Here is a 26,977-nt window from a genome sequence, read left to right on the forward strand (position 1 = left end):
TTTAGGGTACGGTTAGAAATTATGTTGGTTTAAGGAAATGGTATTAGTAGGTTATCCTCTAAGGTTCGTGATCTCCCCAGCCATGGGTAGTTGGCTACGTTTGCAGTCCCAGGTATGAATGTCCTCCTGCAGTGGCTTGAAAGAAGATGACCCTGTAGAGAGTGGACTATTAGGAGGCGTGGCCTTGAAGAGGAAGTGAGTCACTGTGGGGGTGGGCTCTGAGGTCTCCTTTGCTCAAGCTACCCTCAGTGTGACACAGAGTAACACCAGCTGCCTGCGGATCAAGATGGAGAACTCCTACTTCACCATCACGTCTGCCTGCATGCCACCACGCCACCCGCCATGATGATAATGGGCTTAACCTCTGAACTTAAGCCACCCCAGCGAAATATTTATAAGAGTTGCCATGGTCCTGGTGTCTCTTCACCACAAGAGAAACCTTGACTAGGTCACTCTCTATTGAGAAGGCCAGACATCTAATAAGACAGCTGTTGGTTCTTCCCCAAGATAAACACGCCAGTATTGAGCTATTGGGGATAGCTTACTGGGCTGATCATGTTTTGGTTCATAGGTCCGTGAAGCTTGCATTGTACCTTCTGATACTGTGACATATGCTATAGCTTCCTAATGCCTTTATCATTTGGCCGGTATATGAGCTGCTCTCAAATCTTGACTGTTGTGAACAGTGCCATAATAATCATGAATATGCAGGTGTTTTTGTTGTGTGATGGTTTTGATTCCTTTGGGTATATACCCAAGAGTGGTGAGGCCGGTTCTTATGGTAATTCTATTCTTTAGCTTTTTAAGAAATTTTTGTACTGGCCTCCATAGTGGCTGAACTAATTTATATTCTTGACACTTTTTTCTCTACATGTTAATGAACCTGTATTGTTTTCCTGGTGACGGCCATCCTGATGGTGGCAAGAGAATTTCAGTGTGGTTTTGATTTGTATTTGCCCAGTGGCTAAAGACATTAAGGATTGCTTTAATGTATTTATTGGTCATTTTTAATTTTTTTGTGGAGTGTCTATTCAGATCATTCATTTGTTTATTAATTAGAGTATTTGTTCTTTTGTTATTTTTTGAGTTCTTTATATATTCTGGATGCTAGTCCTCTGACAGATAGATGCTGGTTCAGATTTTCTTCCATTTTGTAGGCTGCCCATTCATTCTGCCAATCATTTTCTTTGCTGTGAAAAACAAACTTTTGAATTTTTGCAATTCTTTCTGCCATTCTTGCTTTTATCTTTTGAACTATGTGAGCTGTCTTACGAAACCACCCATGCCAACATCTTGTTATGTTTCTCCTGGGTTTTGTAGCTTGAAATTTTCTGGTCTTATGTTAATACTTTAATTCGTTTTGAATTAGTTTTTGTGTAAGGTGAGAGTTGTGATCTAGTCTTGGTGTTCCACATGTGGGTATCACACTTTCCCACCAGTGTTTGTTAGTGGGCTGTCTTTTCTCCACCTTATGTTTTTGGCACCTTGATTGACAACTGGCTGAAGATGAGTAGGTTTATTCCTATGTCCTCTATTCCACTGGTCCACATGCTTGCTTTTCTGCCTACTAAGCTGATTTTTTTTAAACTCTTACTCTCTAGGATATTTTGAAATCACCTTTGTAGCACCTTCAGTATTTTTCACTTTTCTTAGGACTGTTCTGGAGGCTTCCTAAGGCCCCAGTTCTAACCACCATAGTTGGATTAAGTTTCTACCCTCTTATTTACCTCACCATGGGGATAAAATTTCAACATATGAACCCTTGGGAGACACACATCTAAAAATATCCAAATCGCATCCCCCTCATCTCTTATTTCATAGACTCTAAAGAGCCTGAACATTGTAAGTCATTCACCATGGTGACAGTGAGTCTGTGTTCAGATAAAATGGAACCACGTTAAGGAAGATGCTCAGGACCTGTGCTCAAAGACATGGCCTACATCACTCTCTCATGTGACTCCAGTGGTGGGAACCTCACTGTAGATGGAAGGGAAGATGGCAGATGCACAGATTTTCTAGAAGGCCCAGGACTCAAAGTTGCCTTTGCAGTCACATGCCCAAGCTCTGCCTCTGTCCTTGTGGAGACATGTGGCACAGTAGAATGCCAAGGTGGCAAAAGGTGACATCCAACAACCATCCCTCTCTTCTGCCCCCTCTACTTGGATGGCTTGTAGTTACCTTAATGTAGCGTTCTAGGCAGCTACTTCTGTTGGCTACACTTGTTGAGAGGGTTTAGAGAAACCTGCTTGCCTCTCCCTGTCTTGATAGAAATAAGTAATTAAAGAGTAACTGAGCCTCCATTTCTTTCAATGTAAAAAGGAAAAAATGAGAATTCTTTAGAGTATTTCTGAACAACTGAGGACAGTGCATGTTGCTGTCCAGCAGAATCCAGCTGTAGGAACATTGTAGTGAGGGGCTGTGGGCAGGCCTGCTTTTCGCCTCACCCGGCTCCCGCACGGCTAGCTTAGTCCCAGAAATAACAATACACAAATTGTATTCATTTAAGCACTGCCTGGCCCATTATCTCTAGAGAGTTAGTTACTGACTAACTCTCATATCTTGATATTAACCCATTTCTAATAATCTGTGTAGCACCACGAGGTGGTGGCTTACCAGAAAAGATTCAGCATGTCTGACCTGGTGGCTGGCTCCATGGCGTCTGCCTCATTGCCCTCTTCCCAGCATTCTGTTCTGTTTACTCCGCCTACCTATTTTTCTGTCCTATCAAAGGGCCAAGGCAGTCTCTTTATTGACCAATGAAAATAACACAATAGACAGATAACCCTCCTCCATCAGAACGTGTTTGGTAACTACAAAGGTGATCCCTGGGCTGTCACTGAGGGTGTAGAAGGCAGGGATGCCAACCGAGCACACTGCATTACCAGACAGTCAGGGACTGTGGAAGAAGGGGGCTTCTGGTCTCTCTTTGCTGTCTGTATTTTGTGAGATTACAGCCCAGAATGGATATGCCAAGTCTAATGGGCATGAGCAGCCCTGAGTAGGAACAAGGCTCAAGGCAACAGTTCCTACTTGCTGCCTAGGAATACCAAAGCCAGGTGAACAGTCTGTTTCCACGGTGTCCTGGGTCTGGCTCTTCTGTGTGCAGACTTTAGGGCTGAAGAAGGTCCTCTGTCCACTCTGTCAACTTGCACCATTTATAAAATAAGCTGATTCCAGGGATGGGTGATGCAGGGACGGGTTCGCTGATCGCTGTTTCGTGTTCAAGAGAGTCAACCTTTAACGAAGGCTGTATTTGTTTTTAAAAATCTTTCTGTGCAGTAAGTGGGGATGCTTTAATTTTTTTATTTTGTGTCACTAGCCATTTAATATGCATCTTAAATGCCTCTGGGTATGTCGTGATTTGCTGTGAAGTGTAATCTCCCCAGGGCACAGATGTCTGCTCCATTTACTTTTTAGAACACCCAGAAAAGGGCCACGAACAAGCAGCTTTCTAATCCATTTACATGCTACCATTGTAGAATGGACCATAAACCAGGTCCCCTACTCGTAAAAAGTACTGCGCTGCTGTAAGACCAGAAATCTAAGACGTTTTCACTAAAGCATCATTGAATGTCCTGTGCAGTACACATAGAAAACTATTTATTTATTTTAATTTTAAAATCATAACACTAGATGACTTTTTAAAAATCTGACCCATGTTAAAAAAATCCCCAAAAGCATGTAGAAGAAAAGAAAAAGTCATCTTTAATTCCCACATATGAAGCCAGACATTTCCAGTATCTGTATTTTGCCTATGTGATTCATTTAAAGATTACTAGTTAAATGATCTTTAAGACTTCCAAATTTTCTCTCCGTCTGTCAGTAGTGATGCCATGTTGTTTCCATGTGAGAACTATTGTCCTGCTGGTTTTCAGTGCCATAAGTGCAAGGAAAGGACTTGCCAGAAGCTGCTCGCGGCTTACTGCCTCAAAGGCAAGCTATGTTCCTATGGAGGAAACTTTGATCCATGCAGGGCACTTGCTCTCCCAGAGCCAGGTGACCCACCTCTGCCTGTCTCTTCAGGATTATGTCACCCACCAAGGCAACTTTCTGTTTCACTCAGTGATGTCAAGAAACAAAACACCACCCTTGACGTGAATCAGTTTTGGAAAATAGAGACTGGCTTTATGTTCCACGGCTTTGATGTGCTTAGTCGTTCCTGTAAGACTCTGCCTCTCTTTGGCTGTGATTGACAAGACCTTCCCTATATATTTGAGTAATCAGGCAGCCCGATAACAGAACAGAGAGACACTTACCCAGAGCAAACTTTTCCCATTCATTGCAACTTTTGAAGGAAGCCTTGACTCCAGCAAGCTCAGGTAAGTACCTCTCCATCTCTCACTTCCTTCTTCCCAAGGGGAAGCCCACAGAGGCCACATGTCAACATACCAGCAAGAATAGTTTCGGACATGTGGCTCGTCCTGAGTGGCACTGACCTGGTGACGTTTCACAAACACGACGTCCAGGAGTGTTCTGTTCAGTGGGCCAGCCATGAAGGGCCCCGTTCTGGGCTACTAGAGCACCAGAAAGGGCCAAGGACCAGAGCGGGCAGACTCTGTAGTAGATCATGACTAGCTTTCCATCATTTGCTGCTAAACTGAGCCACCCTAGGGCCTTTGCACAGCAGGAGCATAGAACAGATGTGATCTCTAAAGAGTAGAACACATTTAATGAGTGGCAACCATGCTGGGTCCCAGGTTTTATAATATCTTCTGTATGGTAGGTTGGGTTAGTAACAACACACCGGGATATGCTTATTATTAATTTATTACTATTAATACTTATCTACCTTCCCCATTCATTTCCCATCCAATACAAATGTGTGCAAAGCTCCTAACGTGACACACACACGCATACCCTGAAGATATGGGTAAGAAAGAAGGTGTGTGAACTCTTGTACTGTTGTGGGTTTGACATTTCTTTTGCATGAATTGGGATGAATTCCTTTTACATACAAGTCAGCTCCAGGAGCTGGGGTTCACCAAGGGAAAGCCTGAGACCATGTTTTGAGAGTAGGGTGTCTAGAGAAAGTTGCTACCTATTTACAGGTGCTAGTTATGGAGATGCAGTTGGAGCTGGACAATTGCTTAGCTCATTTTTTTCCCCAGTAATGCTTAGAGCAAGGTCTCTTCTAGAGTGACCATCACACTGTGGGCTGCCCCACTGTGAGCAGTTGGGTGTGTTCATCTTGTTTCCTTTCCCTCCTTGGGACTAGCATGAAGCTGGCACACCTTGTCCTTGGTGCCACGGCCCTCCTCCTTCTGGGTGGTTGTGACTCTGTCCTCAGCACCTCCAATGGGAACCTGCATACGTTTGTGGGCTGTGCCGTGAGGGAGTTCACATTTCTAGCCAAGAAGCCCGGCTGCAGAGGACTTCGGATCACCACTGATGCCTGCTGGGGCCGCTGTGAGACCTGGGAGGTATGTAGTCCAACGGGCTTGGATGGCAGTGTCCTTGAGTTCAAGGGTTCACTGTTTCACGACTGAGGGGATGCTGGGACATCTGCCCTGTCCTCTGCACTTTAAAAATTCGATTGCACTATTGTTTGGTTCGTCCAAGATCTGAAAACCATGATGGGGCTCCTCTCCATAGAGCTGGTGAGATTGGAAACAAAATTTCCATGCTTCTGCATGTTTAGAAGCCATCTCTAGGAGATCAGATGCTACTGTGAAGGTCACAAGGAAGGATTCAAGGGGGGTGGGGCGACTGCCAAGTCAGAGAGAATCAATGCAAAGTTGAAAATAAATCATTGGTCCAATCTGTGCCCACATCTCCTTCCTGTATTTCCTCAGTTATGAGGAAGGCAGGCAGGTACCCAAGAGAACCTGGAAGTTTAGGACGAGTCCCAGGCTCTGCCACAGCTCTTTCCCCTTAGCTCAGTGACAGATCCATCCGCTCCATTTACACTCAGTATGTCTAGCCTTTCACTTAGAGTGGGTATACAAACCTCAGAGCTGGCTGTGCTGGGGAATGTGTTCATGATGCCTGGCTGCACTCACCTCTTGTTAAAATAGTGACTCCTCATGACCTGGGCTCCAAGATGCCAGGTTTAGCAAAATCAAAGCCAAACCTGACTGCTCCCCCAGCTAACCAAGCAACCAAACAAAAGCTGCACCAACCTCCTTCCCCTTCAAACCCCACAATCCAAAGGGAAGTCAAATTTAAAAAATAATTCAGAAACGTGGATAACTTGAATTTCAGATCAATAACACTTCATTTGTTTATTTGGCATACTGCATGGGACAGATTTACAAAACTAAAAAAAAAAAAAGTTAACTGAGTACCTGATTTTCCTAGAACCCAGAATACCGTGAGTTAAAGGACACAGCATAGAGAGAAGAACTGAGATGCTCTACCTGGTTCTTGGAGAAGGCAAGGTTGTTAGTTTTGTAACATTGAGGCAAGAGCTTCATCTTGAGCTGGCCTGCTTGTCATCTGTAGGTGTATGTGTGTATACACACCTATGCATGTATGTACTTATACTCTATATATGTGTGCATTGTCATCTATTTTTCCTGTTTCTATATACCTGTATGTGCATGTACCTCCGTATGTATGTATCTGTCTATGTATGTGCCTGTGTATGGATGCATGCATTATCTATCTAATCTCCCTCCCTACTCCCCCCTTTTTTTCTTGCTCAGAACAAAGAGACTGTCCTTTGTAAGACTGTCATTATTACATTCATTATTACATCCTTATAATTGGTAATTGCACTCGTAAGAGCCATGATTGCATGTATTGAACTCTGACTTTTGCCAGAGCTTGTGCATTGCACACATCACCTCATCTAGCTCCATGACAATGCTCTCAGGTTGGTGTTTTGCTTTATAGACAGGAAACCGGGGCTTGGAAGCAGTAAGGGCTTTCCCTAGGTCTCCAGCCATGGTAAAGCAGGCATGCACAGCAGAGCTGACTGTAGGCTTTGGGTTTCTCACTCCTGATCTTTGTACTTCCTCTAACAAAATTATCTGTGAATTCAAGGTTTATTAAGTGGTGAAGGAGGATGTGCGCAAACCCTCCAGTCATCAGAACAGAGTACCAGGAAGCCGCCTGGCTCGGCTCTCTTTTGTTGGTTCAGTAACAAGTAGTTATTGTGAATCTCCTGGGTGCCAGGCTGCCTGGGTACCAGAGCCTGGTGGCTGACCTAACGGAGCTTGCTGTCTAGATTAGGAGCAATGTCACACAAAAGTGAGATGTAGGAGATGGCATCTGGAGTGAACAAACACAACAACAACCCCGAAACCAAACCAAACAGGAAGGGGGAGAGGAGCTCTAGGCCATGGAGGTGGGTTGAAGGAATTGAAATAGGATCAGGAAATGCTTCTCTAGGTTGGTTGACATTTGAACAAAATCCGAAGTTCATGAAGGAGGTGTGTGTGTGTGTGTGTGTGTGTGTGTGTGTGTGCATGTGTGTATTCAGGGCAGAAGGAATAGCACATGCAAAGACCCTCAGTTCCTGGTTGATCTGAAGGAGGATAGAGAACGCTGTGCCTGGAGACTGGAGGGGGATGGCCAAGGTTGGGACTACAGCCCACATCGGCAGGAAAATACAGATATAGCGGGCTAAGACTTGAGAAGAATCCGGACATCTTTGCCGTTTTAATCCAGAGCGCGACGGGAAATGACTGGGGCTTCGAGAAGAGGTGGGCCATGACTGACTTGTATTTTAAAAGGCTGACTCGCGTTGTAAACAGATTGTAGGGGAGAACGCTGGGAGAGGGGAGACCAGTTCTTTGCTGGCTAAATATTTACCAAGTGCTTCCTGTGTTTCCTGGACTTCCATGGAAGCTCAGGCTATGGTAGTGAGCAAGCAGGCTTCCAGCCTTCAGGAGTTTATTCGCGGTGGGAGAAGTCAGAGCAGAAGTAAACAACCACCAGTGGATGGCTCCAAGAACAGGAAGCAGGATGCTGCATTCTAACGGGTTTCCTGTTTTCTACCTGTGGGGACAGAAACCAATCCTGGAGCCTCCCTACATTGAAGCCCATCACCGGGTCTGTACCTACAACAAGACGAAGCAGGTGATTGTCAAGCTGCCTAACTGTGCTCCTGGAGTCGACCCCTTCTACACCTACCCGATGGCTGTCCGCTGTGACTGTGGGGCATGTTCGACGGCCACCACTGAGTGTGAGACCATCTGAGGCCAGCATTGTCTTCAGAACACAGCTGGTGGCCCGAGCGAGCCTCACAGAATCCGTGCGCTTGCCCAGGGATGAATCTGCTCTAGCTCCTGCCTTCAAGTACGATTCAGTATTTGCCAGCCTGTCCCCTGCTTGGTTCAGGTCTTCCTCCACCCAGTTTCTGTGTGTGTCCAGGTGCAGCACACTCAGGCTAAAAATGTCAAGCAATATCGATCCTTCCCCAGGATGATGTCTCTGATTCTTATGTCTGTAACTTAGGCTAGGGTTTCTTTGCCTGACTTTTGGAGCATGGTTTGTACATTACAACCCTCCCTCAGTTTTGATTGACATCATGGCATTTATTTAAAGGAATTGGATGTCATTAAGCGACAGGAAGCCTTTAAGGTTCCACATTCTGTCATTGAACTCCAACTGGATTTATGATTAAAGGGCAAAGTATGATCAAAACCAATGCACTTTCTTCCTTGCTCAAAAGAAAATCCAACTTCGAGTGTTCTTAGAGAGAACGCTCTGTTTCCCTTCCGGCTGAGCAATTACCTAGATAAGAGGCAAAGACAGTACTGCCTGCTACAAAAAAGGGTGTTTAGAAGTGGGTATTCCTCTCCCAAGGAAAAGTTCCTCCGTTCCCTTAAGGATCTTCCTTATTGAAGTGTGCACTCGCCAGTTAAAACAAAACAAAAACAAAACTAAACTAAACTCACAAAATGCAATTAGAAACTATCATTTAGGTTTAAAAATACCACAGATTAAATTCATGGCTCGAGTGTTTTCCCGCAGCCACAGGGGAGTGACCAGTTACAAATGACCCTGGCTGTTTAGTGTATCTTAAACCTGAATGGCAATGCATTAGACTTGGAATCCTGAGTGTTTGTGAGGTGAGGCTGCCCTGCCAGTCCCAGGAGAGAGGCTGTGCTTGTCCGGCTCTCGCTTTCTCTAAAATCGCACAGCAGCTGATTCTGGGACCTTCTTTTTCAACTCGAATTCTATGCACATGTTTTTTGTTTTGGCATTTGGGGGCTTGAGTTTAACTTTGTTCTTTTTGAGACTATGCCAGGAGCATCTATACTGATGGCAATAAAGTGTCCTCCCTGTCATCTGCATTCATGCAAATGTTTAGAAAAGTCTTTCTAGTTTTTATTTTGCTTGGTGTAACAATAAAGGCCCTTGAAACTTTGAAGTTCTTTTGCTTGACATTCATTTGGAATTTCATGGTTAGTAAAAGGGACACAGACGACTTGTGTCCCAGGGGTCCTGTCATCCGCAGCCCCTGTCGGGCACAACTGTGAGCCCTGAATGCTCCGTTGATGGAGGAATCACTGAGTCCATGAAAATCTACAGAGCAAAGGTTGAGACTGGTGATCAAGCCCCGGGACGCTGGGGCAAAGGTCTGGGACAAAGGACTGGAGCAAAAGCCACCACAAACTGTAGCAACAGATGTGTTGGTAGAAGAGAAAGTCCTTGCACGGAAAGCCATTGGTGGGTGTTCTCTCCTAGGAAGGGGTGCTGCTTGTGTTTGGCTTAGGGGTTTCCTTACATTTCAAGGAGCCTTCCTCTGGGTTTTTTCTGGGGCAAACCTCTTGCCAGAGTTTTGGGAAAGATGGGCACAGCCTTAGTAACAACTCAGGCAGGAAATAAATAACACATTTCACTAGAGGAGAAAGTGTGACACACTTGTGATTTGGAAGTAGTGGGCACCCTTAGGGTGCTGTGATGGGAAAGGGTGTGATTATTAAACACCAAGGCAAACACAGGAGAAGAGCCAGTGCCCAATGGGGAGCTCTGTTCATTAGTAGGATGCACTGCTGTTTGCCAAAGTGAGGCATGGGGAAGGGGAATATTCCAGCCTACACCAAATGGGAATATTAATAGGTAGAGACCATTGATTTGGTCCTCTATAAACTCTGGTCTTCTAGGAAGCAAGTTAAAGGAGGGTAAGAAATGGATCTAAGGCTAATGGCCATATGACTTCTTAGGTAGGAGTTTTATTGCAGTGAAGAGACCCACGGCCACGACAACTCCTATAAAGGAAACATTTAGTTGTGGTGGCTTGCTTATAGTTTCAGAGGTTCAGTCCATTGTCACCACGATGAAGAGCCTGGAGGTGTGCAGGCAGAGCTGCTGGCTACATCTTTACTTGCAGGCAGCAGGAAGTTGACTGAGACACTTGGTGGTATCCTCAGGAAACTTCAAAGTCTGCCCCTATGGTGACATACTTCCTTCAACAAGGCCATACCCACTCCCACAAAGCCATACCCCCTCATTAGTGCCACTCCTTATGAGATTATGGGGACCAATTACATTCAAACTATCACAACTGCATTTGGGGAGTTTCAGCTACAAAGTGCAGCAGGCAGTAATGGTGGCCGTCAGGACAATACGTAGGCTGCAGTGTCATGATGGCTTGTATTTCTCTGATGGGAACTGCTATGGGGTACACAGAAGGTCTGTGCCCACTAATGTCTGAGAGATATGGAGGCAGGATGACGGTAGTTACAAGGACCCTGGCATTGGTTGATTATTAAGTATAACCAAAGACCTTTGGGCACGGTGTGGAGGCTGCATTAGAAGAGGCAGAGGGGAAAACCAGATCCATGGGAGAGCAGTCCAGTTATTTAAAAGTCTGTCTCTCCTAGCATGGTTCTTCTGTTCTCACTCATGTTCTTCCTAATAGGAAGGAGAGAGACACAGAGGCGGTGCAATGAGCAGGGGGATGCACTTGATGACCTCCCGTAGAGGGCCCATTGGCTCCTCCTTGCCACTAGCTGGAAGGTCACTTGGAGGACTTAAGGTGGGCGGGCGTTGTTTTATTATAACTGTCTCCTCAACCAGTGTCCATGATGCCTATAGTTTAATACTCCTGCCTCTGCCTCCTAAACGCTGGGGTTTTAGGCATGTGCCATCTCACCTATTCTTTGTGGTGCTGGGATACTGAACCCGGGGCCTTGTGCCCACTAGAAAAGTACTTTGTCAAACAAGCTGTAGCCCCGGTCCCTACAAATCCATATATTCCCGATGATAAGTAGAGACAAGACTTGCTTTCTGGAGGGGAGGAATGGAGGTCTTTACTGAAGAAGCTACTGAATAATGCAAACTGGAAGAAGGAGGAGAAGGTACTGGGCATGGGGTGTGGAGTGGGATGGCGAGAGTACAGGCAAATGGAGCGGTGTTTAGGATGTGTAAGTGTAAGAACAGTCAGAGTTTGTCCTGGTGTGCTCTTGGGATGACCCCTGCGAGCTTGGGGCAAATGGTGGCTTCTATCAATGAAGAGGAGAGGATTTAACTATGCTGACGGAGTACCGAGGAGCCAAAAATAAGCATTGGATGCGGTGTTATCCTATAGGACCCGAGGGCTCTCCAGATGTCTGAGTGGTTCAGTGGACATTCTCTTTATCCAAGAAACAAGAGCTGCTTCAGTGAAGGGCACACCTACCACAGAAAAGTTCCATCCTGTCTGTCCTCTAGGCCAGGGGATGCTGCCTGGGAACTCTGGGCTTCTAGGTGTCAGCAGAGGAGGCAGGACTTTGCAGAGACAAGATGGTGACATATAGCTACAAGAGGCAAGAACGACCTTGCCGCCATTGCAGACAACAGAGCTACAATGGTGACTAGAGGCCTGTGACCTGTAGGGTCTGTGGTCCTGCCTAATAGGCAGTGGAGTTGCTAGTCCATGACATTTAAAAAAATTGCAATAGATATGTATTATGATGATGAGGAAATTTACTAAGGAAAAAGAGGAAAACATCGGTCAGGAACTATAACAGTGAGAAACCCAAATCTTTTTTTTTTTTTTTTTTACTTTTTCATTTCTCTTCTCTCCGTTGCACAGCCTTATTTTTCATAAATATTTATTGACTCTAATTTTGTAGGAAGCACTGTTTTGGAAATAAAGATACGAATATTGTTGCCATTTATAGAACTCCCACGTTTATGAGTTCTCAGGTGTGTATGCACATGCTTGCGCATGGGTGCGTGCGCACATACACACACACACACACACACACACACACACACACACACACACACACCCCTAGCCATATGCACGTGGAGGTCAGAGGTCAGCCTCTGGCATCATTTCTCAGGAGCTCTCTATCTCATTTTGTGAGAGGGCTCTCTCTGATCCTGCTGCTCACCTGTTAGGCCAAGCTGACCGACTGGTGACGACTGGGGATTCTCTTCTTGTCTCTTGCCTCTCCAGAGCTGGGATCCCAAACATGTGCTAGCAAGCCCAGTTTGTTTGCTGGTGTGGGTTCTGGGTCTTGAACTCGGGTATTTATGCTGGCAAAGCCCTTATTGGCTGAACCATCTCCCTAGGCTGCCTTCTTTAGTCTGTGTCAACCATACTACTAAATATTATTAGTATCATTTTATCATTGCTGTTTTATGGATGATGAAGCCAAAAAGGCAACGTATCAGTCACTTGCCCATGCTAGCACAGCTAACAAGCCACATGTACCTGGGGTAGTGCTTTGAATAGTTATGGTCTCCATAGGTTCATGTATTTGAATGCTTGACCATAGGGAGTGGCACTATCAGGAGGTGTGGCCTTGTTGGGTAGGTGTGGCCTTGTTGGAGGAAGTGTATCACTGTGGGAGTGGGCTTTGAGGTCTCCTATGCTGAAGTCATGCGCAGCGTGATACACAGTCTCCATCTGCTGCCTGTGGATCAATATGTAGAACTCTCAGCTCCTTCTCCAGCACCACGTCTGCCTGCATGCTGCCATACTACTTGCTATGATGATAATGGACTAAATCTCTGAAACTGTGAGCCAGCCCCAATGAAATGCTTTCCTTTCTAAGAGTTGCCGTGGTCATGGTGTCTCTTTATAGCAATAGAAACCCTAACCAAGACACTGTCTTCTCTGACTCAGCTCAACCGTGTTCTACTGAGGCATGAGGCCTTTTAAGAAAGTTTCTTCAGAGTCATTTCTGCTTGGTACAGTCTGAGTTGATAGATGTCAAACTGCTCATTAGCATTTTCTGTTGTTTTTTTTTTTTTTTCCCTGGAGGCTGGGTCACTCTGTGAAGACTGGTGTGCTCACCTGGTTTCCTGTGTCACCTCAGGAAATGGTTGGTTCCTGTAGCACAGATTATATCTTACAGGAGAAGTGTCTGAGGGAGAAAAGAGACCATGCCACAGCAAAAGATGAAAGAAACAAGAGGTGAGGGTTATGGATTTGCATTGGTTTCCGACGTGATGTAGAAACGGATGCTGGGGATGGTGGTCCAGGGCCTTCCAGATCAGCTCTCAACAAATGGTTTCTCAGCAATTCCTTATTAAGAAATATATTGATTTTGTAGTTAATGAAAGGTAAGGAGTAGGGGGAATTCTTTCCTACAGAGCAGTTTGATTGGGGAATGTAAATCCTCCCCTTTCCCTTCCCTGATCTCTCTCTGAGACAGACTTCGGATAGCCCAGGATGTTCTCCCTGTGTGGCAAATGATGGTCTTGAACTCCCGATCCTCCTCTTTCTACTTTCTGAGTACTTGGATTCCAGGCATGTGCATCATGCTGGGTTTGTGTGAAATGGAACCCTTCATGGCCCATTTCACTCCTGGCTTCTTGACGCTTCCTGGCTGAAGTGGTAATTCACTTCCCCTCTTCCACATTAGCAAAGTACTAAGTTCTTCTGTGATGGCCCAGTTAGCTCAACAGATTGATTATGTTTTAAACCAGTAAAGTCATTTTATAGACAATGAGTTATGTACCCAATTAAAAAATAATGCACATGGATAATTTGCATTTCATAAAGTTATTCATGAGGCCTACTTCTCTTCATCATTCAAGACATATTTATTCCAAAAATTATGTGCCCTTCATCCCAGGATGGCAGCATTGCATATGCCTGTCGTCTTGGCACTCAGTAGACTGAGGCAGGAGGATCAAGAGTTTGAAGCTAGCCTTGGCTATGTGGCAAGACCCTACTTAAAAAAAAAACAAACAAACAGAGAAACAAAACATTTTGCTCCAATCTTTCTTGGTTTTCTATTTTAGAATTTTAAGCAAACTACTAAAAGTAACTTTTAAATTTATTTTTAAACAAATTCCTTAACTTTTATTTTCTAAAAAAAAATCATATCACATTTATTTATTTATTTATTTGCACTTGTGTGTACAGATGTGTGTGTGTGTGTGTGTGTGTGTGTGTGTGTACGCACGTGTCAGTGCCATGGAGTACATATGGTCAGAGGACAACCCAGGGATGTTAGTCCTCTCCTTCTACCTTGTAGTGTCTGGGGATTGAACTTGGGCCGTCAGGCTTGTGGCAAGCATCCCTGCCTGCTGAGCCACCTCCTGACCCTGCTGAGATTTTCTCCTAATGGAACATCCACTGGAGCCCAAGTCTGCTCCTTATTTTCATGATGGATCTTCAGGCGTTTCTGTTACAATCATCACCCTTTGGTTTTACAGGTAGAATAAACTGGAATGGTGTGGTGGGCAGTCAGTCAGGAGGGCCTCATGTCTGGTTGCTGTGATCCTGAAGTGTCTGCAGGGGGTGCGAAAGCTCTTCAGGTGGGTGACATTTAACAGAGCTAGGGAAGGAACGAGAGAATGAGGGAGCAGGGGCAGAGCTCTGTTACTGGCAATGGAAGGCAGACACTTCTCCAGCGGGAAGGGCTTAGAGGGCTTAGTCTAGCCGTCTTTCCAAGCCTTTATCATGAGTGGCAAATCAAGCAACCCCTGAACTTGCTGACTTTGTACTTGACTCTGAGTTCCTTCAGCATGGAGGAGAAGTGGGCATGAAGTACCACCCCAAACCAAGAAGCCATTTGCATTGATGGGTGCTGGAGAGGGAGAATTAGTTCTCTTCAAAGGAGTTGCGCTGGGATTGTCAATCACTCCCCAGGGCGGGCCTCATGCTCAGGTCAACAACATTGGTACATTTTTTTTAGAAAGAGAAAGGATATGGAGTTGAATGGGGAGCAAGGTGGGATCAAATATATTGCATGGAGTTATCAAAGAATAAATAAAGTCATTATTTAAAAAAGAAAAGCAAGACCTTTCCCAGCAATCCCCGAACCACTCGGGTAAATGACAGACAAACCTTGGAAGACAACAAAAGCTGTCTGGATTTAACAGGAATATTGGCATTTTAGAGCAGAATCTGATATTGACGATAGGGTTACAATCAAGGAAAACAGGTAAAGTCACAGATGCAGATGGTTACCATTTGAGAGAACGTGTAGTCTCTGGAAGCAAACTCCGTTTATAAAAGATATTGGCGTGCTCCAAAGTAATGGTCTTCAGGAAATCCACTTTTTTTTTCTTAAAAAAATTTACAATGGACTTTTATCATTCCTTCATTTGTGGTAAGATCTAGGAAAAGGGATTTATATAAACATTATAGTAGAACTGATGAGTGTCTTCTAAACGAAGATGTCACACTTTCTACATGTCTTCTACGAATCTTCATACATTCAATACGATGATAGATCAAAAGGATTTGCTATAGATGGCAGCTGATCCAAACAACCAAAATAAAAGTCAATAAACAAATTACACCGATGAGGTAATTTAGTTATTAAATTTAGCAGTTTTTCCTAAAGGTACAATCTTTTTCCACTTGAAAAACACATTCCACAATACTTCTTAGAATCATCAGTTTTCTACTGTGTTGGCCAAGAAACAGACGTCTCTGTCTGCTCTCGCTGGGATAACAGGGTACCAGGAGAAAACTCTATGAGTGGTCCAGACAAGATGTTGTCTTACCTAGAAAAATGTAGTTTTTTTAATTGATGCCTTAATAGCCTAGGAAATCCACTTTTCGAAGCAAGCACTTGACTTAAGGGTTAGCCCTGTTTATAGACATGTTCTACCTGAAGTGTGTGCTCTTTGTCTTTGCTGTCTACTGTGTGGAGAGGTGAGCCATCAAGTTAGGTGACCCAAGCTTATAGGCAGTTCCATTTCCTTTTGGAGTATGCTTATCACTATTAAAATACGTGGTGGTGGTTTGGGAGCCTTAAAACATCTGGCATTTAAAAACACTTTGGAAATGTTTCTGGAAGATTTTTGTTCAGGTTTTGGGGCCTGCTTGAGCAAGCTCAAGAAAACTATCATGAAATGTCTCCCCACGGACACATTAACTATTCCAGATGAGAAACCAAGTCCAATAGAAGCAGCCTGCAAACTTCTGCATTACAAAACCAGAGCCAATTTCAGAGAAGAGCCAAAAGGCCTAATGTTCCATGAATGTGCTCGGTTGGTTTTGAGGGTGTAAGCTTAGAACATGGGGAGGAGAATTAGTAGGCTTAGACTAGGGGGTTTTTCTTCTTCAGCATTTGATTATTTCTGTGAACCATTTCTATTTAAATGAAAACAGGATTGCAGAAAGCCTGGGCTGGGATTTGATTTTACTGTCCTAGATAAGAAAGGAGCACCTACTGTACAGACATAAGGCATCCGTTCAGATCTCTAGCACCCATGGAAAAAGCCAGGTACATTGTGCACCTGTAATCCTGGTGCTGGGAAGCACACCCAGTCTATTAAATGGGCCTCCAAGCATCTATGTGGGGCATTTTCTCCATCAGTGATTGATGTGGGAGGGCCTAGCTCACCATGGGTGGCACCACTCCTGGGTAGGGGATTCTAAGCAAGCCATGGAGAGCCAGCCAGTGTGCAGCACCCCGGCACAACCCCTGCTTCGGTTCGTGCCTCCAGTTTTCTGCTTGAGCTCCTGCCCTGACTTTCCTTGATGACTGGCTGGAACCTATAAGCCACATAAGTCCTTCCCTCCCCCCAACTGCTTTTGGTCAGCGTTTTATCAAAGCAACAGAGAAGCGAAGTAGGACACTTATAAATACCAGAATGGCTGTCAGAACAGAATGTTTTAGATCTAGCAGGTCTTTCAAGCCAGATGCTGCTCTTCTGCCTGCTTCCAAATAGGCTGTTCTTTCCCTGCAGCTGGGTGGCATATGACGAAATGAAAGGATGTTGACAACCCTTTACTCAGCCGGTAAATGAACGATTTAAATATTGACCCAAGGAGTACCTACATGGCAGCATCTGAGAGACCGTCTGCACCGATGGCTTCTTTATCATCCACCTCTATGCTTGACTATAAAGACTGATAATGAACCTGGACGTCTCACAGACTGTATGTCCTCATTTTTAATGTATGTCTGAATCACTTGGGGTCTTGTTAAAATGCAAGTTCTGGTTCAATTGGTCTCACCTGGGCCCCAAGATGCTACAGTCCTGACTAGTTACCAAGTGGTGCTAATGCTGCCAATCCTTGGATTGCATTCTGGGTAGTAAGGAGCTGGACAATTTCCCATTAGAGAAAGATACCTTCAGAAGGCAGTTGGCATGAGTGGCTGATGGAGATCCACAATGAGTCCACAAATAAGAGCAGGAGAGGAAAAAAAAAAAAGACCATTTAATGACATGTCAAAAATGTGATACAGATAAACAGTGAGGCTAGAGTACATGAAATAACATTCCATTAATTATGAAACAAGTACAGAGACTAGTCAGCTACATAGGAGACTATAGGAACAGCGGCCTATGAACAAGTTGGTGGGAAGCAAGCTGGCTTAACTCTGTGCACCTTGTCTGGGAGAAGCAGCTGTTGCAGTTGGCTGATGTCCCTCTGTGCATTATCCGTGCTTGCTGCTTACTCAGAGCAAAGGCCACTCTCCTGATGAGTGTGATGAGAGTGCAGAATTCATTCACTTTCTTGCCTGAGGCACCTCGAGAAGAAAATAATCTGATTGCTTAACAAATGTATGGAAGATGGCAGGGAAAGGTGATTTTAGATGCCCATCTATTACCTGCCAAAGATGTATTTTCTACCTAGAAAGTGTTTCTGTTTTCCCTCCAGAGGTCTAAGGAACTCCCAACGCTGCCTTGTGGAGGCCACTGAGAGGCCAGATCTGCTGGTTCCGGTTCCCTTTCTTCACAATGCAGCAGATATCACATCGGCTGTGACACTGATTGGATCCCATTCAGCCACGATACCTCACATGCTGAACCCTGGGGGTTCATTGCTGAATACCACACACTGCTCTGGCTTTAGCGTTATGAAGGTTCTGGGCCGTGCTTCTAACACACTCACCCCAAAGCCACCCTTGTCTCTGGCATCATAGCCCCTTCGGAGTAAAGCACAGGAGGTAACCAAGAGTCATTGCGCAGTGTTTATTCTAATTTCTTGGCATGGTGCCTCGAGGCCAAGGGTGAACATACATCCCACCCTTTCACACATGAGCCAGACCCTGGTTCTCTCCTCCCTGGCCCCCTGAGAGACAGGCTAAGACCCTGGTGGCTGAGCAGAGAGCTTGGTATTCTGGCTACTGTTCTGTTCATCACTGACTGTGGAATCACCATGAATTCTGTTGTTTTATCTTACATTTTTGTACTTATAGCATCTGTGCATATTAATACAAGCTTGGTATTGAGGGATATCTTCGTGACCATGAACCAATATCATCTGTATACCTAAGCCCAAGTATTCCGGAGTGAGCCTTATCGAGGCTTCGCTCGTGAGACTTTCGAGGTTATTTATTTATTCATTCCCATTTCTTGGTAAAATTCCCTTGACTTCTCCGCTATGCAGAGGCAGAGGAGGTGAAAGGTTTCTACCCTAGCATGCAAAGAGCACCCGCAGGCCTCCATTCAGAGCAGACTTCCTAGCATAACCACAGGGTTTGTCATGGCTGCCCATGATGTGCTCTTGACATTCCCTGGTCTCTGTCTTCCCTCGGCCTCTGGACGTCGCGCAGGTGTGAACTCTCCCGAGAGTGAGCAAGCCTGTGGTTTGCCCTGTGTTTAGCTGTAACTTCCTCTCTGTTCTCCAAATGTTTTATTTCTCAAGGTGCTTACCTTCCTTTGTGCGCCACTCAGTTTTCCTGATTTCTTTTTCTCTCTGTTTCTATTACCTCAGAAAAGATACTGTTTCTGGGAATACAAGTACTTGGGAAGCCTTCCCAGTGAAGTTAGAGACTACCAAGAGATTAAGCCGGGCATTTGAACTCTTTTGAGAGCAAACACACTTCATATCCAGGCATCTGAACAAGAAAATGGTTTTCAAAACAACATAGACCTTGTTAGCTAATAATGCCCAGCATGACATCAAATACGTCTTTAAAGCAAGAACACAACTCGAAGTTTCCATCACACCGGTCTCAGGAATGTTGGCTCAGAGAATGCCACGTGGCTTCTGTGAATTCTTTTTGAAGCCGAGTGTCACTGAATAGCTGAGGGTGAACTTAAATTCACAATCCTCCTGCCTCAGCTTTTTGAATGCTGGGAGTATATGTGTGCGCCAGCATTCCCAGCTCTCTTATATAATATTTTAAGAGGTTCACCTCAATTCGGAGATTTCTCCTTGAAGACGCTGAATTAATTCCCTAAGACTTTAGATCCTAGGAACGTACACCTCAAATAAGGGCATTTTTGTTGGATTCACATTCTGTATTTAGTATTTATTTATTTGTTTGTTTATTTATGTGTTTATTTATTTTGAGACAGGGTCTCCCTATGTAGCTTGGTTGGATGGGAACCTGCCCTGTAGACCAGGATGTCCTTAAACTGAGCGAAGTCCTTGTGCCTCTGCCTCTTAAGTATAGGGATCACAGAGAAGAGCCACCATGCTTGGCTTAGTTTTCCCCTCCCAATAGTTTTAGGTTTAGTTGTGATTGTTTTCCTTTATATCCTTGTTGGTGGTGCAGTGGGAACTGTGATGGCGACATTACCTTCATTTGACAGTGCTTCTATAGACCAGAAATCCCCCAAATAAATGTCTTTATATATTGTAACCATCCTATTATCCTGAAAGTCACTGGACCAAAATCTACTTCCCATTGGAAGTACAGAACCTAGGTTTTGACTCTGCATCCTTGTAAGTCCTGGTTTAGGTTGTGGTAGTTAATGACTTCTATAACTGTTCTTAGAACAAAGCTTTTCTTGGAAGGAATCATCCCAGGTTTCTTACTATGGACATGACTTTGATTTGTTTTAGCTTAAGCTGTCCATCAACTCTACTGAGCGAAAGAGAAAACAAAATCTGTTTAACTAGCAACTTAATTACATGACGGTTTCTTCTGGATTGCATACTGGTGAGAAGATCAAGTTCTCGTTACTTTACCACACCTTACCAGTGTGGTGGATTACTATTTTGTTTATAGGAGCTTAACCACGTGAAATTAAGCATTTCAAACATGGCTGGAAGCCGTAGGAGAAACAAACGCAGCTCTATTGATCGGCTTGCAGAACTCCGTCTCCATATGGGTGATGCCAGGGTCTGCCTGAGCTCTGCACAGCACACCGCTCTCAGTTGGTCCCAGCCAAGTGTCTCAGCTGCACACCAAGGGACTGTACTTTACTGCAGCTTCTGAGGCCTTTCCTGTCCTCCCATGGATGTCAGCTGCCATGTGTTGACTTGGAAAGATGGCATGGACTATCAGCAAATCCTTCTTTTGATGTCTGTGAGTCCTTTTGTTTTTAATCCTCAGAACACTTGTTACTCAGTCTTGGGGCAGCAGACACTTTTGTGAAACAAACCGGGTCCTGCTAGAGAAATCTCACTGGTCTAGTATGGAGGGAATGGCTAGGTGAGTCATTTGCCTGTTAGCTGCACATATTTGGGAGCTTCTCTTCGACGAAGCCAATGTATTGCTTTCAGTTTTTCCTCCACCACAGTAAGAAGCGAGGAACAGCCTCCTAGCAAAGTGTAACTATGCCATACTGTAGCAAAAGTGGCTCAAAGCAGTAATGTCATTACAGGGTACATACTCATCACAGAGGTGAAGGCAAATGGTGGCTTCCACAGCATTAAGGCTCACGCATATTTGATTTCCATGTATAAAGGCAGACAGTCCTTGTTACTCTAGGTGGCAAGCTTTTGGCTTACAGAACTCTTGTTTCCTTTTAGGTGGCATATGTGTGTACGTGCATGTATGCATGTTATGCATGTCTATGTGTGCGTGCACGTATGTATGTGTGTATTTTGGAAAATTCTTTGCCGTTTATATGGGAGAGAAGTGAAACAGTACTGACATGTAGAGGAAGCAAAAATACACTTCAGAAATTCTAAACAGCAAACCATTAAAACCTTCAAAGACTGAAGGAGTGTCATGAAAGGTCTTAAGAAGACCTAATTCATACAATTATCTTCTGTGATTTCTCCACGAGCAGAAAAGACTAGAAAGATTGGGATGCTTTTCCCAACAGATGGAGTTTTAATCTACAAAAAGTGAAATAATTTCATGCTCTTAAGCTATGATTTGCTGATGCAATAAAGAAAATAAAAGGATAAATCAGCTTCCCTGGGTAATTCCAGGGCATCTGCAAGCAAATAAGACTAATTGGGGCCAATCACAGCCTCTAATTAAAAGGCGGAGTGTCCCTGGCTGTTTGGAATTGTCACACTGAAAGGTGCGAGATTTCTCACTAGGAGCTCTTTCTGCCCGGGGCCAAACTCCCCGTTAGTTGCTGTGCCTCATCCTAGAAGGGGATCCACATAAGCCCACCCTCCGTGGACATTTGGGAGAGGAGTTAAGGACAGAGGGAGAGAGACAGTGATTTTCATACTGGATGCAACTGGAAACTGTCCTGAACTGAAGCTTCACAGGGGCAAGCTGAGTAGCTCTCTCAGCTGACACAAGTAGAAAAGTTAAGGCACTTTGACCCTGCAGGATTCTGGAACACTTATTGTTCATGTCTGGTGTCCGCAGCCCCCCCCCCCCTTCTTTTTTTTTTTCTTTAATGTCTGGCTATGACTGGGGAACACAGGGCTCTGGACCCAGGAGGAAGTGTGACTGGGTGACTGGAGGGAAGGCGCAGACCTTCTGTGAGGGGTGGGGCAGGCCCACTCGGCTGGATCAGGAAGACGGCATTTGCCATATTCTTGTCCTGACCAATTTAGATGAAAAGTCGAAGTCTATTTCTTTCTTCAAAGACAGTGTGTCTTCAGCTTGAACAACAGTAGAAGTTTGCAAGAGCAGGCCCCCATCACCTGAAGCATTTGTAGGATGAATCTTTGGCAAAACTCGGGAAACTGTAATAATTCATAGGATGTTTTCTTTTAAAAAGGCTAAAAAAAATTATAGGTCTGTAAGTTTATGAAAGTTGTAAAGTGAGGGGTTTTTTTTTGTAATTAGGCATTCAGAGGTACATGTTGGCTCTAAGAACATTGGCAGAGACCCACCGTCAATAAGAGTGAGTATAATCCAGATTGTCTTTTAACTATTTTGAGTTGGATTTGTGAGGCTCAAGTGAATGAACATCAGGAAACTGCAAGAGAAAGGAGCATTAAGACCCTCGGCTCAAACAACAGTCTCAGGAAGAATGTTGGCATCGTATTTCTAAGTTTGGCAAAGGCGTGAAATAAGGCCACCAGTGCAGGACAGAATGCTTGGCTTTCCCACCATGACTTCCTGTCCGTTTACATCTGTGGAAGGGAGATGTGAAATACAGGACGATGGTGACTTGCTTCCAACACCTCCCAGGCACTGTCTGAATGTGGCTCGGCATCCTCTGTGCACAGTGTGGATGCTCTGGCCTGGGAATATGGCAGTGGCTGACAGGATGCTGAGCTGGGGAACTGGCAGGGCACAGGCCAGGCCGCGGGACGCAGGAAGTCCTTTCTGGTCTTGCCCTCCGTTTTTGGCTGGAGCTGGGTCACAGAGACTGCTGCTCTGGATGGCGGGGAGACGGGTCTCGGGTAACTTCAGATAACTGTACAGCAGCGGTGGCACTCGGAGCAGCCTTTCTTTTTTTTCTTGGGGTGGAAAATAGTGAGGATGGCTTCGTCGAAGACCGCCTTGAGACCCTTCTGCGTCAGGGCAGAACATTCCAGGTAGCACTGTGCTCCGATCTTAAACACAAAGAAAGAGTCATGAGTGTCAGCTTGTCTCACATCCAGTCTGTTTCTAGTGTCCTTTCATTTGTATATGGAGCAGAGCAGGGACAGGGACATGAAGAGGCCCTTCTGTGTGGAATAAAGCAGGGCCCCTGGGCCAAGGGCCCACATCAGAAGTGTGGGCGGCAGCCATCTTGGATTATTCTTGATTGCTATGTATCTCTTTGGCAACATCATACCTGTTTTCTATTATTATTCAATATCAATATACTTTGAAAATCAAATTTTAAATTAAAACACTAAAACATGAAGACAGAAAAATCATTCATTGATTGAGATGAATCAGTCAATGAGAAAAATATTCATTGATAGAGATGCCTTTCTTCGCTGCACAGCCTTTATGTTAAGTGATATGCATTTTATACTGGGTTAATGCTTTATTTTGAATTATTATAAGAATTACTCATTAATTATTAAAAACTACTACTACTACTACTATTACTAATAAGTGTATGGGTATTTTGCCTGCATGGTATGCCTGCACACAGTGCCAAAGGAGGCCAGAAGAGGGCATCAAATCTCCTGGTACTAGAGTTACAGACAGTCGTGGGCTCTGGGAATCGAACCCAGGTCCTCTGGAAGAGTAGTCAGTGCTGCTAAATGCTGAGCCAACCCTCTAGCCCCTTAAAGCTTAAAAAAAAGTGATTTCATACTATGGGGTATTTGAGAATCATAAACTCCTCATGAGAAACATAGAAATTCAGGCCAGAAACTGTTGATTCCCATTAAAGAAATCACTGGCCAGGAAGGGTGTGCTTGGCTGTTGGCTTCGGTAAAGGAGGAGGCCTGGGTATTCAAATCTCATAAGCTCATAGGAGCCAACGATGTGCTGAGGGGCCTTTGAATATTAAAAACATCCAGAAAAACACCCTTTTTTTGTGGTTTTCCATTATGAGACCAAGTAAATGCAGAAGAGGTCTTCTGGATATTGAACCTGGAAACAATAGCAGATGAACTTGGGGGAGGGAAAGAGCAGCAAAAGCATCATTGTGCTATAGCTGGGTGCTTGTAGAGATGATAAACAGGGCTTCAGGGGGACCAGGAGAAAAGGACAGTGACTCGTGTCCCCACTGCCATGAGATGGGTGACTTCCCCAGCTCCCACAAGGTCACTCTGGATCATGGCTGTTCGCTTTCCTATTTTTCTAGAGAGCTGGAGATTTAGAGTTTCAGTTAAGGTACACAACTGAGAGAAACATTCCGTGGAGTAGTCAGGATACAGATGCTGGATGCAGGAAGTTCATATACTGTGGAGAAGAGAAACTTGGGGTTTATCTTAGACAAGAGTGGATGCAGCCCAAGCCAAGCAAAGTAAACATTTAAACAGAAAGAGAGAGAACTATGTTTAAAATGTCTGTCTCTTGAGGTGTGTGTGTGTGTGTGTGTGTGTATCTGTGTGTGTCTCTGTGTATGTGTGTATCTGTAGTGACATTTCATTTGTATTTTAATAAATACAGCTTGTCTAAAGATCAGAAAATGAACCAGCCCCACTGGTCAACTTTACAGATCAGGTAGCTTTGACACACACTTTAATCCCAGTAGTCACACTAGTTGCCATAGAAACTGGGTGGTACATGCCTTTAATCCCAGCCCTAGAGAGGATTATTAAGACGGGAGGAGACAGCTCTCAGTCACAGTCTCTGAGATTCCTGGAGGCAGGATCGCCGTTTCGGACTGAAGTAGAGGTAAGAGCCAGTGACTGGTTATTTTATTTTTCTGACTTTCAAGTTGAACACTAATTTCTCTCTCTGAGTTTTTATTGATTGTGCTTCATGTATCTGTACATGTGTCTGTGTGTATCTTTGTGTGTATATATGTGTGCATCTCTCTCTGTGTGTATGTGTCTGTATGTGTCTGTGTCTGTGTGTATCTCTGTGTGTATGTGTGCATATCTCTCTGTGTGTATGTATCTGTGTGTGTCTCTGTCTGTGTGTGTCTCTGTGTATATGTGTGCATATCTCTCTGTGTGTGTCTCTGTGTCTGTGTGTATCTGTGTATATGTGTGCACATCTCTCTGTGTGTATGTCTGTGTGTGTCTCTGTCTGTGTGTGTCTCTGTGTATATGTGTGCATATCTCTCTGTGTGTATGTATCTGTGTGTGTCTTTGTGTATATGTGTGCATATCTCTCTGTGTGTGTCTCTGTGTCTGTGTGTATCTCTGTGTATATGCGTGCATATCTCTGTGTGTGTGTGTGTATCTGTGTGTGTCTCTGTGTCTGTGTGTATCTCTGTGTATATGTGTGCATCTCTCTCTGTGTGTATGTATCTGTGTGTGTCTGTGTGTGTCTCTGTGTCTGTGTGTATCTCTGTGTGTATATATGTGTGCATATCTCTCTGTGTGTATGTATCTGTATGTGTCTGTGTGTGTCTCTGTGTCTGTGTGTATCTCTGTGTATATGCGTGCATATCTCTCTGTGTGTATGTATCTGTGTGTGTCTGTGTGTGTCTCTGTGTCTGTGTGTATCTCTGTGTATATGTGTGCATCTCTCTTTGTGTGTATGTGTGCATATCTCTCTGTGTGTATATATGTGTGCATCTCTCTCTGTGTGTATGTATCTGTGTGTGTCTGTGTGTTGTATGTGTATCTGTGCATGTGTATTTATGTCTGTGTGTCTGTGTGTGTCTATGTGTGTCTCTGTGTGTCTATGTGTGTGTGTCTCTCTGTGTGTGTGTGTCTCTCTCTCTCTCTGTGTATGTATGTGTATCTTTGTGTGTGTGCATGTGTGTGTAGGCCTAGGAGGTTATCAGGTGTCTTTCTCTGTCACTCTCTGTCCTGTGCCCTGGAGAAAGTGTCTTTCATTCAGCCTAGACCTGGCTGGCCAGTGAACTGCTGGGATCTGCCAGTCTCCGCCCAGTGCTAGGGTTATTGCACAAGGGGCCAAGCCTGGCTTCTATGTGGGTGCTGGGATTTAAACTCATGTGTAGCTTATATAGTTGCATAGCAAGTGCTCTTACACGATGAGCCATCGTCTCGGTGCTTGGGCTGTGCTGTTTTTCTCATTCTCTGAGCTTCTGTGACCCCTAGTACCCAGCCCAGGAACAAGCTGGCCAAGCTGACAATCACTGAAACAGGATTGCTTGAAATGTCACAGATACAAAGACTCGGTATGAAATAAAATTGCTTTGGTCAGGTCCTGAAATTTCTTTTAAAACTCTTCCTACAGATGGCATGTAAGTTTTTGGTATGTGTTCTTTTCTGATAAGAAGGATTGTTTTATAAGTCAACGGCAAATGCCAAAAGCAGGGAGCTGAAACCATCAGTGGACACTGAAAGTCTCCTCTATGGATTTTGTTTTGGCAATGGTCTGGCCTTTAAATTTAGAAACAACTTCAAAAAATTCATTAAAAACAGGATATGAGAAAGAGGGAAAGGGGATAGAGAATTTCTTTTCTAACAATTACATGAAATGTCATCTGCTGCCTTTGGGGCGTGTATCCAAGTTTGATATACACACATGTGAAAGGCACAACGAGGAAATGATTAACTGAAGGGCTGCTTGCTTGTAATGACTCTCGTCAGTCACGCAGAGGGAACAACAATATCAACAACAACAACAGAAGCCTGGAAAGTGCTGTAGGCTGTTGTAATTGGACGACCTTCCCACTGATGATTCCAAAACTCAAGAGTGAGTCCAAAAATTCCAGGAGTTTGACTGACTCTGTTCATTCATTCTGGGACCCCGAGAGACGAGCGGGGCTTGCTCTCATCCTCCCCACAATTCTGCCAATTGATAGTGGATTAGTGTATCAACCTGTCCACCTGTGCCTCTGAATGACCAAGGAGGAGCCCAAACTTGTCTCTCCCGGTTCTAACATGGGGGGAGAGAACGGGACAGTCCATAAAGGCATTGCCATGTGAGGAGGTTAGCGGAACATTATGGTGTGCTGATGGTTCCAGGAAAAGCAGCCAACAGATTTCGGGCGTGACCTGGGACGTACGTGTGAGGAACAGAACCCAGTTGTGAGGTGACTGCTTGTTGCC

At 44.6% G+C, this 26,977-nt stretch overlaps 2 protein-coding genes across 2 annotated transcripts in view; one reads left to right on the top strand and one right to left on the bottom strand.

Moving 5' to 3' along the window:
• Positions 1 to 5,216: 5,216 nt before the first annotated feature.
• Gphb5 (glycoprotein hormone subunit beta 5) lies at positions 5,217 to 9,319 on the top strand. Its single transcript, XM_048415743.3, has 2 exons — positions 5,217 to 5,420; positions 7,954 to 9,319. The coding sequence occupies exons 1-2, from the start codon at positions 5,217 to 5,219 to the stop codon at positions 8,140 to 8,142; spliced, it is 393 nt and encodes a 130-aa protein (XP_048271700.1). The 3' UTR covers positions 8,143 to 9,319.
• An 8,178-nt stretch (positions 9,320 to 17,497) lies between these two features.
• Positions 17,498 to 26,977, bottom strand: part of Rhoj (ras homolog family member J) — an 86,686-nt gene continuing 77,206 nt past the window's right edge. The window contains exon 5 of the mRNA XM_048415612.3: positions 17,498 to 22,951. Coding sequence (XP_048271569.2) covers positions 22,805 to 22,951 — 147 coding nt within the window. The 3' untranslated portion in view covers positions 17,498 to 22,804. The remainder of the gene's footprint in view (positions 22,952 to 26,977) is intronic.

The sequence above is a fragment of the Myodes glareolus genome, chromosome 11 (assembly GCF_982192425.1).
Source record: "Myodes glareolus chromosome 11, mMyoGla1.1, whole genome shotgun sequence".
NCBI classification, from domain to species: Eukaryota; Metazoa; Chordata; class Mammalia; order Rodentia; family Cricetidae; genus Myodes; species Myodes glareolus.

What these genes read in the sequence shown, in the direction of transcription:
- Gphb5 (XM_048415743.3), top strand. Translation starts at nt 5,217, where the DNA reads ATGAAGCTGGCACACCTTGTCCTTGGTGCCACGGCCCTCCTCCTTCTG. An exon ending in GCCGCTGTGAGACCTGGGAG is followed by an intron (nt 5,421 to 7,953) that starts GTATGTAGTCCA and finishes CTGTGGGGACAG; the next exon opens with AAACCAATCCTGGAGCCTCC.